At 48.5% G+C, this 13,573-nt stretch overlaps 8 protein-coding genes across 8 annotated transcripts; 5 read left to right on the top strand and 3 right to left on the bottom strand.

The window, feature by feature from the left end:
- Positions 1-162: 162 nt before the first annotated feature.
- VTN00DRAFT_988 (uncharacterized protein) lies at positions 163-588 on the top strand (the record flags this gene model as incomplete). Its single annotated transcript, XM_069436883.1, has 2 exons — positions 163-268; positions 422-588. The coding sequence occupies 2 exons, from the start codon at positions 163-165 to the stop codon at positions 586-588; spliced, it is 273 nt and encodes a 90-aa protein (XP_069291690.1).
- Positions 589-1,123: 535 nt separating this feature from the next.
- Positions 1,124-2,014, bottom strand: VTN00DRAFT_989 (60S ribosomal protein uL23; the record flags this gene model as incomplete). The annotated part of the gene is made up of 4 exons (XM_069436894.1): positions 1,124-1,211; positions 1,305-1,597; positions 1,670-1,728; positions 1,987-2,014. 4 exons carry the CDS (start codon positions 2,012-2,014, stop codon positions 1,124-1,126), a joined length of 468 nt encoding a protein of 155 aa, XP_069291691.1.
- Positions 2,015-2,469: 455 nt separating this feature from the next.
- Positions 2,470-3,372, top strand: VTN00DRAFT_990 (uncharacterized protein; the record flags this gene model as incomplete). Its single annotated transcript, XM_069436906.1, has 1 exon — positions 2,470-3,372. One exon carries the CDS (start codon positions 2,470-2,472, stop codon positions 3,370-3,372), a length of 903 nt encoding a protein of 300 aa, XP_069291692.1.
- A 418-nt stretch (positions 3,373-3,790) lies between these two features.
- Positions 3,791-5,691, bottom strand: VTN00DRAFT_991 (uncharacterized protein; the record flags this gene model as incomplete). The annotated part of the gene is made up of 6 exons (XM_069436917.1): positions 3,791-4,006; positions 4,062-4,159; positions 4,220-4,348; positions 4,400-4,683; positions 4,765-5,247; positions 5,483-5,691. The coding sequence occupies 6 exons, from the start codon at positions 5,689-5,691 to the stop codon at positions 3,791-3,793; spliced, it is 1,419 nt and encodes a 472-aa protein (XP_069291693.1).
- Positions 5,692-6,858: 1,167 nt separating this feature from the next.
- VTN00DRAFT_992 (uncharacterized protein) lies at positions 6,859-8,615 on the top strand (the record flags this gene model as incomplete). Its single annotated transcript, XM_069436928.1, has 5 exons — positions 6,859-6,979; positions 7,041-7,090; positions 7,155-8,283; positions 8,361-8,519; positions 8,578-8,615. The coding sequence occupies 5 exons, from the start codon at positions 6,859-6,861 to the stop codon at positions 8,613-8,615; spliced, it is 1,497 nt and encodes a 498-aa protein (XP_069291694.1).
- A 505-nt stretch (positions 8,616-9,120) lies between these two features.
- Positions 9,121-10,155, bottom strand: VTN00DRAFT_993 (uncharacterized protein; the record flags this gene model as incomplete). The annotated part of the gene is made up of 2 exons (XM_069436939.1): positions 9,121-10,023; positions 10,102-10,155. The coding sequence occupies 2 exons, from the start codon at positions 10,153-10,155 to the stop codon at positions 9,121-9,123; spliced, it is 957 nt and encodes a 318-aa protein (XP_069291695.1).
- A 334-nt stretch (positions 10,156-10,489) lies between these two features.
- VTN00DRAFT_994 (uncharacterized protein) lies at positions 10,490-11,674 on the top strand (the record flags this gene model as incomplete). The annotated part of the gene is made up of 2 exons (XM_069436950.1): positions 10,490-11,192; positions 11,265-11,674. The coding sequence occupies 2 exons, from the start codon at positions 10,490-10,492 to the stop codon at positions 11,672-11,674; spliced, it is 1,113 nt and encodes a 370-aa protein (XP_069291696.1).
- A 471-nt stretch (positions 11,675-12,145) lies between these two features.
- On the top strand, positions 12,146-13,514 carry VTN00DRAFT_995 (uncharacterized protein; the record flags this gene model as incomplete). Its single annotated transcript, XM_069436961.1, has 5 exons — positions 12,146-12,180; positions 12,249-12,427; positions 12,479-12,576; positions 13,000-13,042; positions 13,096-13,514. 5 exons carry the CDS (start codon positions 12,146-12,148, stop codon positions 13,512-13,514), a joined length of 774 nt encoding a protein of 257 aa, XP_069291697.1.
- Between the last annotated feature and the right edge of the window lie 59 nt (positions 13,515-13,573).

The raw sequence follows: 13,573 nt of genomic DNA on the forward strand, positions 1-13,573 counted from the left end.
GCCTTGAATCCCTACGACAGGATGCTTTCTTACGCAAGTACAGTCTGATACAATCAAAAGTCCTGTCAACAGTCAAGACTACGGGATCGATCGACACGCTCTTTAAGGTCTTTGCTCTTCACAATTCTGGCATCATTGAACAACTCTACCTTTCGCGTCAACATGGACGGCCAATCCCAGATCGACATATCCAAGCTGAGCGCTACCGACAGGAAAGAATTGAACCAATTTCTGACGAATGAAGCTCAGAAATCGAACATTCAGCAAAGTAAGCATATCAATATTCACGACTGCTTGCACTGAAATTATCATATCCTGTCCTGATTTGCATCGAAGCTTGCCTGCTTGCTTGCTGCTTTTTCTCATGTTATTCACTCATCTCGGCATGACAACCATCTGCTGACTTTTCTTCCACATATAGCTGTGCACCATCTCGCAGACGTCTGCTGGAAAAAGTGCATTACCGGGAAGATCTCGTCCGGCCGGCTAGATCGGGCGGAAGAGGCGTGCGCACAGAACTGTGTGGAAAGGTGGATGGATGCGAACTTGGCGGTGTTGAAGCATTTGGAGACGCTCCGAGGGCAGTAGAATTGAAGTCTTGGGCCCATAAACTCCTTTGAAAGGGGATATCATATTTACTATGTCCGGAGCTAGCTCAATGGATGTATGACAAGGGAAACGAAGTCTTGTCTATTGGGGCCCTGCTTTCTCCCTGGCTCCGGGTCGGCCATGGGAATTACCTAAAACTTGTATCTTTAGATAGAACTACTTGTTGAAATATAACGAAATACTCTTTCCTTTTTTAGCATCAACATGGAAAAGACGTCTCGATGATCTCACGGGGCAGTGTCTGTTTTACAACTGGACACCTCCCGTGAAAACACAGAGAACTGTTATATTTACTTTAGGAAGCAGATAAACATTTTTGAAGTAGTAGCTGATCCCTTTTTTATTGCGATTTGGACCCTGGGGGGCCCATAGTCTCATAGAGGAGACTTTGTCGCTTCAGATAATCATTCAGTCCCTCGTCTCACTTTTAAATAGCTAACTGTATGACTTTGATAGTTTGTATGAACCACCGCGTTAAGAACCACCCAGACCCAAGGAGACCTTTACCTTCCCTTCAGACAATTGCCAGCTTGGTGGCTGCAATGTCCAGAGCATCCACGTCAGGAGTCAACCGCGCAAAAGCCTTCTTCGAGCCATCGGGTCTGTGATAATACGGTTAGTTAACGAAACATTTAAACACAAGCAGGCGCAAAGACAGAAGTATCAGGGGCCGCTCGACGCAATTTTTCCCATACCTGATCAGAGTGTTGATCTTGACAGTGTCCACATCATACAACTTCTTCAGAGCCATTTTAATCTGTCTCTTGTTCGCCTTCACGTCCACAATGAAGACCAGAGTGTTGTTCTCTTCGATCTTCTTCATCGCACTCTCAGTGTTCAGGGGGTGAATGATGACCTTGTGGTGGTCAAGGCGAGGCTCATGAGGGATCGACTTGCGAGGGTACTTGGGTGACCGAGAGAGCTGGAGGGTCTTTGGGCGGTGGAAGGTAGTCGAAGTGCGAAGCTTGCGGGCCCGCTTGGAGTGAATCTGGTCATGGATATCTCTGAGTATGACAATCTATCTGCAAAAAAAAAGGGAGGAATTGGCTGGTCAACATACGCCCACGCCCTTCAGCACGGCCTTGGCGGCCGGATTCGCCTTATCGCTCGGCTTGGAGCCTGGATAAAACATCTGTCAGCCTCGTGCAGTAGAAAAAACCTGCTGAAACTTCGACATCTGAAAATAATGAAAAAGACTCCAGCGCAATCGTTATTTTTCCGATTTCAACGGCCGTTTCAGGAGCCGCATGGGGATCGAGCGAATATCTTCTCATCATTCTTCGAAAATGTATAACATCGGCATTCGTGCTTCTTTTCGCCATCCGTCGTAAAACACACAATTCAGGATCTGGAAAAATGGAACGGTGCCAGCATTACCTTTCTTGTTGTCCGCCTTTGGTGCCATGGCTGTCTTTAGGCGTCTTCGTGGTGGTTGTCGCGGTGTCGAGAGTCGAATTATTTGGAGTGCATTCGCTTAGCGAAAACCCTAGAACTGCTTGTGGGTCACATGACTTCCACGGCACTTCCCCAAGTGCGGAAGTGGACTGACGGGCCCGATCGGATCCATTGGATCTTAAGGTTTGGCTGCTAGGAGGACTGGGGCCAAAATTCAGGTGATCTGTCGGGTTCAACGATTCGCCTATTATTGTCGTGACTCAGGTACCTGGCAAGTTCCTTCACCGGTGCGCCGTTTACTTTTTTTTTCTCTGAGATCGTCAGTAAATAATCTTTTGGGTGCCAGGTTTCAATGCCTTTTTTTCTCTTTTTCCGCAAGGCGTATATGGCATGTTTCCTGACGTTAATAATTAAAGCAGGCTTTGCAACCGTATATCAACCTTGCGTTGAGTTGAGTCTTTCGATATGACCGTTAAAAAAAAGCACCATCGGTCGAGGAGACCCGTCCAACTCTCTCACGGTCGTCCGCCAACAATCAATAATGCGGCCCGTGTATCGTTGTCATCTAGGGCAACGCGGAACCTGATCCGCTCCCACCATCAGCTTCTGAAAGCGCGTGCGAGAGCGCTGGAAGCAGATGATCACGAATTAGCCGAGAAACTTGATGCTCAAATCCAGGCGAACGGTGGTCTGGAAAGCTATCAGCTCGCCAGCAAAACCGGTCAGTCTCTGGAACGTGGAGGTGACACGAGTAAAGTCCTAGTCGATTGGATCAGTCCGAAATTGGTGCAGCTGAAAAATACACCATTCAAGCTTCGGGTTCTTGAGATCGGTGCACTCAGCACGAAGAATGCCTGTTCCAGGAACCCGTATCTAGATGTGACCAGAATCGACTTGCATTCTCAGGAGCCAGGAATCTTGCAGCAGGACTTCATGGAGAGGCCTCTCCCTTCTGGGGATGACTATCGGTTTCATCTGATCAGCCTCTCGTTGGTGTTAAACTATGTTCCCAGTCCCACTGAAAGAGGAGAGATGCTGAAGCGCTGTGTTGCCTTTTTGACGAAGTCGCTTCCTTCTGGTTGTTCTATGATCGACTTCTCACCTTGTCTATTTCTAGTGCTACCTGCTGCTTGCATTGAAAACTCGCGATATCTCACCCAGGACAGGCTGCAGAAAATCATGTCCAGTTTGGGTTTTACTCTAGCAAAAAGCAAGGTGACCTCGAAACTGATATTTCAACTTTGGGAGTTTAATGCGCATTTCGAGCATCGATCATTCGGCAAAGATATTTTGAATCCTGGAAAAACGAGGAACAACTTTTCTATTATCCTCAGTCATACCAGCTCGACCGCAGAAGCAAAGCAATGATCGCCTATGCTCCCTTACACAAAATGACCCTATCTGCGGAAATTGTCTCCTTTGGCAAGAACGCCCAGACAGTCCCAACAATGGCCATTATTGATGACGCTAGCAAGAGAGTCCAGTCTAATATCCTTTCGAAAGGGGTTATCTCCTTTCCAAAGATCTTCAGGTAAAAAGAAAGGGGTAATATTATACATATTGTGAAACAGAGGCAGGAGCCCATCAATGCCATGATTCGGTCGAAAGAAGGGAAAACAATGGCGATGGTGACGATTGCAAGCACGACAAGGACGCGAATGCCGATCTTAGCTGCCTGGCGAGTTGTTTCACCGATACCTCTATAATGGGAATGTAGCTGAGTTCGTGAATCGAGACTACATAGAACCTCGGCGGTGGATACAAGGGGGCGGCAGCTTGGTTGTTGTCAGTGGTTTGACTGACCGTGCGAAGTACAGTTGGCAGCGGATACAAACCTCAGCGGTATTTTGGTAATTGGAATGATCGCAATGAAAATGACAATGCAAATCGACAGACCACGGGGATAGCCCGTAGTCAACAGGATGTTGGCTGTGATCTCATCCCGGACGGCATCTCCAAACATCAGCCAGCCCATAACAGCCATTGTGCAATCAAGGGAGTACTAATACGGATGGAAAGTCAGGGATCAAACCAGTCAAAATAGATGCCTGTCTTACCGTAAAAAGATATGTCGCCCAAAGACTCTTTCCATATTTATGAGGATGCCTCATGTCTCGGTAGATATTCGGAAACACGCCATGGCCGCCCCACGGAGCTGAAGCAGGAAATTAAGTATTCGAGAAATGAATTCTCATCTTTAAGGGGGTTCTCTTACACATAATAAGACCAAAACTGAGTGGAAGCGTACTCCAATTGACCGGAAAGAGAGATGTCTTCGCCGGTTCGCGAAGCGAGCCCGGCTGGGTGGGTTTTATAAGCCCATCAATGAATACGATGATCACAACTTCAAGTTGTCAATTCGATCACAAGTAATGGTAAGGAGGGGAAAACATACTCGACATGCAGGAGAGTATTCCCACGATACTGGTGACGCTTAAGAGTCGTAGGGGAACAAAATTCAGTGGAACCAAGATAACTCCGCAGACTATCTTCCACTGGAGGACACCCCAGCCTGGTATCAACGCATCAAGGCTATCTGCAAAAAGCACCACGAGAGCGACGCAAGCTCCTGTGAGCTCCAAGCAGAATAAGATACTAGTTAATAGACGTGCCTGACGTCCAAAGCTGATATATGCCAAGTCAGCATATGTCACAAGGCTAGGGTCCACATCCAAACACCTAGCGAGTATTTTGGCAGTGTAAGCTGTAGCGACCGCTGAAAAGAGGAGAATTAGTAATCCAAAAAGCCATCCGGCGTACTTGATTCCAAGTGGTAAACTTAGCAGGCCAACGCCTATCAACACATTGACAGAATTGAAGACTGTCTGCGGAACTGTGGATTGACCAACAATGATATTCTCTCTGGTCCCATCTTCGCGCTGGACTTGTTCGACGAGTAGTGGCTCCCGCTCCGGATCTTGGCCTCGATTACCAGACGAGTGCCGTTCTTTGTGAAGCTGGACCGCATGTCGGCGAGTCGTTTCACTAACTCGAGATGAAATCGTCCCATACGATGTTCCATAGCTCTTACTCAGAGAGGACGTTGCATCTACATCGGGAATTTCTGCCCTCTGGAGGAGTCGCCTTGACGGGCCAGGACAAGCCTCACTGTCGTTTTCTCCTCCATCACCCTCTTCAACGGCGACATTCGGCAGCGGTCTTGTTGTACTAAGCTGCTCCCTGGGAAGCATCCGGTGTCCATTGGATCCTCCAGTATCTCTACCTGGATCACTAGTCTCACGGCTATCTGGTCCGGTTAGAACGAAGGAGGATTGATGTGGCATAACTTCAGGGAAGCACGCCGCTCTCTGCCACGATCGTGCGAAATTATCGACGCTGTTTATGCCACCACCGTGCCGAAGACGCATCGAAATCGAAGAAGATCTTATATTGACCACATCATTGAGATGGATTAGCATCAGCAGCTAGAGACACATGTGAAATTATGACGCATCGTTTGAATAGGATTGATAAGTACCTTTGCCTTTGAAGGGCCTGACTATCTGATTCGGAGCCATTATCGTGACATGCAGCAGCAGCGCTGGTGCTGGACGAATGAGAAAGAGTGACATTATTAGTAGAGTCCAGCAAGTCCGGATTTGAGTTTGAAAGCTCCTGGCTACTAAAGGAATTGTCATGTTCGTCATCTTGTGGGATCGGGATTTCCTGTGTGCTTGAGCTTGGCATTGCAACAAAAGCCAGATAGATGAGGACCTCCTAGCAGCAGTAGGTAGGAAGCACAGCAAAGACCGGTATCCAGGGAGAAACGTATAGCAACAACAGGCCTGGAAAAAGGCACTTAAACAGCGACGACAGAAGGCAGGGTGACTGTCTTCAGTGTCAACACGATTCACACTGGGCTACAGATATAGAGAAACAGCCATGCGGTTGCTTCTGTACAGGCGAACAGAAGTGGGGCCAGCCTGAAAATGGGCTGACGGAATAACGAGGTGAGGGCAATACAGAGATCCTAGGTCAAGGGTAAACGTTTACTGCAAGCCTGCCTGTGGAATAACAGCGTGTGAAATGAAATGAGGAAATAGTCAGTCAACGGATAAAGCGATAACGGCAGCAGTAGTACAAATCGATACTGGAGAAGTGGAGAGCACATGATTATTGGGGAAATCGTGGTGGGGCTACCGATAAGCCCGGGACTCCAACCCTAGTACCCGATGTGTACAAATGATATTAACAAGACAGTGGTATAGTTAATAATGATGATAACAATATCTACCTAGGTACCTCATGCCGGGTCTATATGGACGTACCCGTAGCAGTCTTTTGGATAGCGTTCTACTCCGTATGTACTGTACTTCAAGCAGAGAGTGTGTCACAGGAAGACCGCGGAAAACAGCTATGGTTGTCTTGTCTGGTTTCCCAAAGTTCGAGAAAATCGACGGAGCCAAAGAAGCATAGCACCGACCGCCAAGTTTACCCATTGCGTCAAGGACGATACTTGGCCCGCGTAGAAACGACGTGGTGACCTGGCATCTCTCCAAACCCCTTATTATTGATCGTGGTTATGTGCCATCGTGGCAGAGGCGAGACGGCCCCATGCCGCCACAGACCCGTGCGAGGCGGCAAGGTGGTGGTGTTGTTTATGTCAGCAGCCCGCTGGGCCGACCTATTATCCTCCCTCCCTCCCCCACAGTGCCTGAATGAAAATTACTCGACACGGCGCTGGACTGAACGACTTGACCGGCTTCGAGGTACGCATCTTGCCCGGAGTTTTCCGCTAACGTGCATCATCTATTCTACCCCTGGGCAAATTTGTGTGAACTGACAAAACCCTCTTTCTCAGCTTGACGAACGAGGCTCTCTGAAACACCCGGTCGCACACCACCGCCGCCCAACATGAGCGCGGCTCAGGCGAACGATGCGGAGAAGAACATCGAGATATGGAAGGTGAAGAAGTTGATCAAGCGGCTTGAAGCCGCCAGAGGAAATGGTACATCGATGATTTCTCTTATCATCCGTAAGTATACCTATTCATAGCCAGTTGATATTGTCCATCAGCTAACCATGTGCCCCTCCAGCCCCTAAGGACCAGGTGTCCCGAGCGGCGAAGATGTTGGCTGAAGAATTTGTACGTATCACACCACCCTCCTACTCTAGAATATTTTATCGAACGAGTATCTAACGATCTGCAGGGAACGGCATCCAACATCAAGTCCCGTGTCAACCGACTCTCTGTCCTGTCTGCCATTACCTCTACCCAGCAGCGTCTGAAGCTCTATACCAAGGTTCCTCCGAATGGATTGGTCATCTACTGCGGTGAAATCATCACCTCAGAAGGAAAAGAACGAAAGATCAACATTGACTTTGAGCCCTTCAAGCCGATCAATACGTCGCTCTACCTTTGCGACAACAAATTCCATACGGAGGCACTGAGCGAGTTGCTCGAGTCGGATCAGAAATTTGGCTTCATCGTCATGGATGGAAATGGCGCTCTTTTCGGTACGCTGAGCGGAAATACCAGGGAAGTTATCCACAAATTCTCTGTCGACCTACCCAAGAAGCACGGCCGTGGTGGTCAGTCCGCTCTACGTTTTGCCCGTCTTCGAGAGGAGAAGCGTCACAACTATGTGCGCAAGGTTGCCGAGCTGGCTGTTCAGAATTTCATTACCAACGACAAGGTTAACGTCGCTGGGCTGATTCTTGCTGGATCTGCCGACTTTAAAAACGACCTCAACCAGTCCGACATGTTCGATAGTCGCCTTCAGTCAAAGGTCATCAAGGTCGTCGACGTCTCCTATGGTGGCGAGAACGGATTTAACCAAGCCATCGAACTTGCCTCTGAGACCCTGGGCAATGTCAAGTTTATCCAGGAGAAGAAGCTGATTGGAAAGTACTTCGAAGAAATTAGTCAGGACAGTGGGAAAGTATGCTACGGTATCGATGATACCCTCAAGGCTTTGGAATTGGGTGCGGCGGAAACTTTAATTGTCTACGAGAACCTGGATGTAACCCGCTGGGTCCTTAAGTCGTCTGATGGCTCCGAGGTTATCCTTCATACTACCAAGGCCCAGGAGGCAAATCGGGAGCTTTTCATGGACAAGGAGACTGGCCAAGAGATGGAAATCGTTGAGCAAGGCTCCTTCCTAGAATGGCTTGCTGAAAAGTACAAAGATTTCGGTGCTACCCTGGAGTTTGTCTCCGACCGGTCTAGCGAAGGAAATCAGTTTGTCAAGGGCTTCGGTGGAATCGGAGCGATGCTTCGCTACAAAGTTAACTTCGAGCAACTCGCTGATTATGATGACGAGGATGAATTCTATGACGGTAAGTTAGCCTTTCGGTTGTGCTTTATAGATTGCATGTGCTAACGAATGATATCGCTTCAGATTGACGGTTTGGAGACCTCGCGGAAAGCGAGGATGAACGCCCAGAAGTCCTGATAACGGACTTTCTGACGGCTCGCCCCGTGGAGCGCAAGGACAGCGTCCACCGGGGGTTCCAGGCTGATGCCATTCGGACAGTGAGCGCATCTACTCGGAACTCTACGAAGATGCTCAGAGGTATGTTCTACATATGTTACATATATATGCTCGACGCCAAACTGAACGGGGATTTTAGGGCCATCCAAGCTCCGCAATGTGGATACTTGCACCTAAGTAGCCTAGGAATCCTAGGTTCGAACCTCCTGAGAATGAAGAGATTCGCAAGGGATTATGAATTTGTTACTTAGCGGATAGGACTGCGGTTTTTGCAGGACTGTTTAGCTCGTGAACACAAGGGGAGACGGTCAAGATCGCTTTTCACCTTTTCTTTCTTTTCTTTTGCCTCGGGCGATTTTCCGTGTCGGGATGACTTCAGTCTTCGACTCATTATTACCCATCCACTCATTATGTAGACAGAAGATAAAGCAACAATCAATCCAGTTTCATTGGTACTGCATGCGGACGATGTCTTCCGCATTCGTCCTAGAAGCTCATAACTTAGTTTCAGGGCAAGATGATGTATGTGGATGATAAGAATGTATACAATTAGACCGAGAATGCTGTCGGAAATTTGCCTAAAAATTGCTACACCATTAGGGCCCACGTCAGGAAGACGAACATGAAACTATATATATAGGTCTCTTCCACTATCACCCCCTTTACCCAATTTCCCTCTTTTTTATCCTTCCCGGAGGAGCTGTTCCTTCCAACTGCCTAAATCCCTACAGCTCTCCGTGACCTTGCGTAAGCCTTCTAGAATTCGCTCCACGGAATTGTCATCATGAACACCTGGAATGCTCTCACATTCGACGAAAAATATATACTGCCATGCTCGTATTTGACTCGGCCTTGAATTGATGCTCGTGAGATTCATACCATGAGCCTTAAAGATTAACAGAGCATCCGCCAGCGCGCCCGGAGAATTGTGATTGATCATGAAAGAGATCAGGGTTTTCCATTTTGCAGTCGGCGCCTCAGAAGATCCATCAATATCCACGGCATCACTCGTGATAGGAACAGCACACTTTGTTCGCTTCGACCGATCATTTCTCAATATCAGAAATCTCGTTGTATTATCATCTTTGTCTTCGATATTTGCCTCCAAGATCTCTGCGCCATGATACTCCGCAGCAAAGCGACTGGCAATCGCTGCACTGTGGCCGGTCTCGTCTGCCGAAACAATCTCTGCAGCTTTGGACGTCGAAGAGACGTCTTGCCTCTCGATCTTCTTGAAGTACCTGGACAGAAACGTCTCGCATTGGCCCCAGGCCTGTGGGTGAGAATATAGCTTGGTTATGAAGCGGTAACCGCCGCCACCAGCAGACGGGACTGTAGTGGTATTCTTTCGCGCCAGAAGGCAGTGGTGGACGGTCAAATAGTGTTCGCCACAGACAACCACGTCGCTATAGAGCCCATCTCTATCAGCCAAGAGGTCAAGAGTCTGGACGACCGAGCCATTGGTCGAGTTCTCGAAGGGGATCACGGCGTAGTCCACCTCATTATGTTGGACGGCGGCAAAGGCATCGGCGAAGGATAGGCAAGGGGAGAACACGGCTGAAGGGCCGAAGGACTCCAATGCAGCCTGGTGATGCAATTTGTCAGAACTAAAGGCCAGCAATTTTATCTTGCACATCATGCGGGAGCAGGAAGTTTCTCTGACCTGATGCGAAAAAGACGCTGCGGGGCCCAGGAAAGCAATGCGAAGCCGCTCCATAGATCGATCTTTTAACGACCGCTTACTCCGTCATGTAAGAGATAATAAGAGGTTATTATTGATACTAGTATATGACCTGTATACAGCTCCATTCCCTCCGGGGTGAGAAGCGACCTAAATGATGACAGGAGTTCTGCACTGTTGCCAGTTTTTTTGGATACGCAGCGCGATTTCGGAGATGTGCATATTTGTCAAGCAAACACGGCAAACCTTGCCCGCAGTCCGAGCAAAGTCGCTAGAAACGACTAACCAGGTCTCAAGTATATCATCATCCACTCCAACTGCTCAGGCGGCTATTTTTTAAGGGGCCTCGTTGACTATGCCTCTAGTCGCGATGTGCAGCAATTCGCTGCGCTCTTCGACCTCTTCAAGAAAGGTGCTTGCTCTCATGCGGCATGCTTCTTCTGTTTCTTCCGGCTTGCACCAGGAGATGACAGCACGTCGACTACCTCTCATCTACGACTACCTCTCCCCTCAGCCAGCTCATCTTTTAGACCTCTCTCTTGTTGATTTTTTCCCGGCACTATATTCGTCGTCTGCTGCCGGGTATGCCCTGCCTAAAGCCCTTCCATCTATCCATTACCCGCGCCGCATGGCGGTGGGTCATCACCTGGTATACTTTCCTCCCCAAGTTACTTTGTCACAGCTGCTGCCAGACGGTACGGATATTTTGCATGCGCCGGGGGAACCGTTCAACAGGCGGATGTGGGCTGGTGGCAGAGCGAGGTTTCCCCAAGAAGGCGGTCCATTACTCGACGGCAAACGGGCGGTTTGCGTTGAAGTAATCCGGGACGTGACCCTCAAGGGGCAAGCCGGAGAAGAAAAGGTGTTTGTGAACATCGAAAGGCGGATTGCGACGGTGGAGGAGGGAGAGGATGAAGAGGATATCAGGGGTCGGATATGCAGAGATGATGAAGAGGACCCCGGTGACGCAGTTGTCATTGAAAGGCGTGATCTAGTCTTCTTGCGAGAGAAAACATCAGAGCAACTTAGGGCTGATAAGGCTCAGTTTGGAAATAATAACAGGATCGTAAAGCGTGCGCCCAACATCTTAATCTGCGGTTCGTTTGAAAGTGCTGACACTGACTTTTATTTTTTGACCTATTAAGCCCCTCTAAATCCTCAATTCAGCCACAAAATCAAGCCTACAAAGGCACTACTGTTTCGCTACTCAGCTCTCACATTTAACGCCCACTTCATTCATCACGACAAGGCATACACTCAGGACGTTGAGGGATATCGGAATCTACTCGTTCATGGCCCGTTGTCTCTAACGTTGATGCTTACCGTTACTCGATTCAGCCTGTTCAAGTTGGGTCGCGTGGTTAGGGAAATCGAATACAGAAATCTGACCCCTCTTTATGTCGAAGAAGAGATGAACATTTGTGCCAAGCCGAAGAGTGGTAGGGGTCTCGATGTCTGGGACGTGTGGATTGAAGGAAAGGATGGTGGCCTCGCTGTCCGAGGTACTGTTAAAACAAGTGATCTGGAAGATGGCGACAGAGACAACAGATTTTAGAAGAGCTCTCCATCCCAGGGTTGCCGTATATATATACCTGGGTAATAACCGCGTGTGATGTATGTACATACGATGTAGCGACGCGATGATACGATAACAACAGGATTCCCTGAAAGCAGGGTAATTCAATTAATATACACCCGTATTATATATGTTTCGAACGCAACAACAGTTTCTGCCGAGGAGCCCCATACGAATTACATCATTGATTATTGTACATACAGTACAGTACCTATGCGGAGTCGCTCGGTTAGCGGCATTAGCGCCGTCCGTATCGGACCGGAGAAACTGATTACCGTGTATGTTTACGGACTAGCGCCTTACATCGCTTTTTTATAAGGACACTGTTTGCTTCACAAACTTTTACTTTCGCCAAAACACTCCAGCGATGAGGAGCAGCCACTTTATAACATAATTTACACATTACAGCACTTGACAAGGAAATAGGACTTCCTGAGTGTTCCTTCAGAGATGGATGCGTTCTGGTCCGCTCCTCCTGTTTCTAGGTACAGTTTCCTCCCTACGTTCTGGGTTCTGGCCCCTCCAGCCTTACGTTGCTAACGACTTCGCACAGAACTCTTACAGCACTCACATTTCTTCAATCTGCTCTGGTCTATGGTGGCCTCCTTGATGGTTACCTCACTTTGTTCCTGCCGAAACGAATTTTCCGGTTTCCACCAGAGATATGGAGGCTCTTTTCTCCCTTTCTACTCACCGGCTCGGGTCTTTCCTTCTTCTTTGACCTCTACTTCAGTATGAGCTAGTGATGCCTCGTGGCTGGGCAGTACTAATCTCTCAACGTAGTGTTTACATACGGCAGCTCTTTGGAGAGTGGCTCGCCGCGTTTCAGCATTCCTAGTGACTTTTTCACTTACGTGATATTTGTAGGCGTCGTGATTTTGGTAAGTGACGGGATCACTTATCCCCAGTTACAGCGGAGCCATAAGTCATTCTTACTGGGCCGTGATGATGTTGCCCGGTGTCTGTTTTCCTTTTTATTATCCTAGTCACCTCACATATCTGCCCGCCCAGCCTTTCCTAGCTGAAGCGGTTCCTGGGAGTGAGGAAGATCGACCCTGCACTTCATACAGATCCTATTTTTCGCAATCCTCTGGACTGTATGCGGTGCAGGATGGTGGGAAGTCCACTGAGATAGCCTGCGTAAATTTATGTTTTACGTGCGGTGGTTATGGTGCCCTACATTTCAATTCTCATATCAATATATACATAAAAGTCTTTTTTTCACTAAACACGATGTCGTTTCTCAACCTCCAAGCCGCTCACCAGATAGTCTGATATAAGCCTCATATGCTGACCAAGTCAAGCTCACCGCAGGTTACCTGTTGAGTAATATAATTTTCACTCATGGTCGGTTTCCCCATCATCTCTGATGGGCATATGTACACGCTAATTCAAAGCAGCACTGATTATTGCTTTTGTCTACACATTTGCACAAGACAACCGAGGGAGGAAGGTGAACTATCTATTCGTCACACTCCCTGTCGAGCTTCTGCCGTGGGCGATGCTCACCCTCACTTTGGTAATATCGGGGTGGCCTGCAGCATTGTGTGACGGTATGGGCATCATTGCTGCTCATCTCTATGATTTTCTCACCCGTATTTACCCAACTTTTGGTGGTGGCAAAAATTACATCGTCACGCCAGGATTTGTGAAGAAGTTGTTTGGTGCCGATGTCCGGCGAGAGGCACATCGTACCTATGGCACGGCATATCGCCCAAGCCAGCAACCGCAGCGCGGCTCAGCCTCTGGTGGCTGGACTTCCTCTTTTGGGGGTTCATGGAGTGGAAGAGGTGCCGGTCGAAGGCTGGGAGGCGACTGAAGCCTAGTAGAGCACCTATAACGAATCTGTATGATAGCCACGACGAAGTCCTCATGAGA

The sequence above is a fragment of the Thermoascus crustaceus genome, assembly GCF_041956765.1.
Source record: "Thermoascus crustaceus strain CBS 181.67 unplaced genomic scaffold VTN00scaffold_1, whole genome shotgun sequence".
NCBI classification, from domain to species: Eukaryota; Fungi; Ascomycota; class Eurotiomycetes; order Eurotiales; family Thermoascaceae; genus Thermoascus; species Thermoascus crustaceus.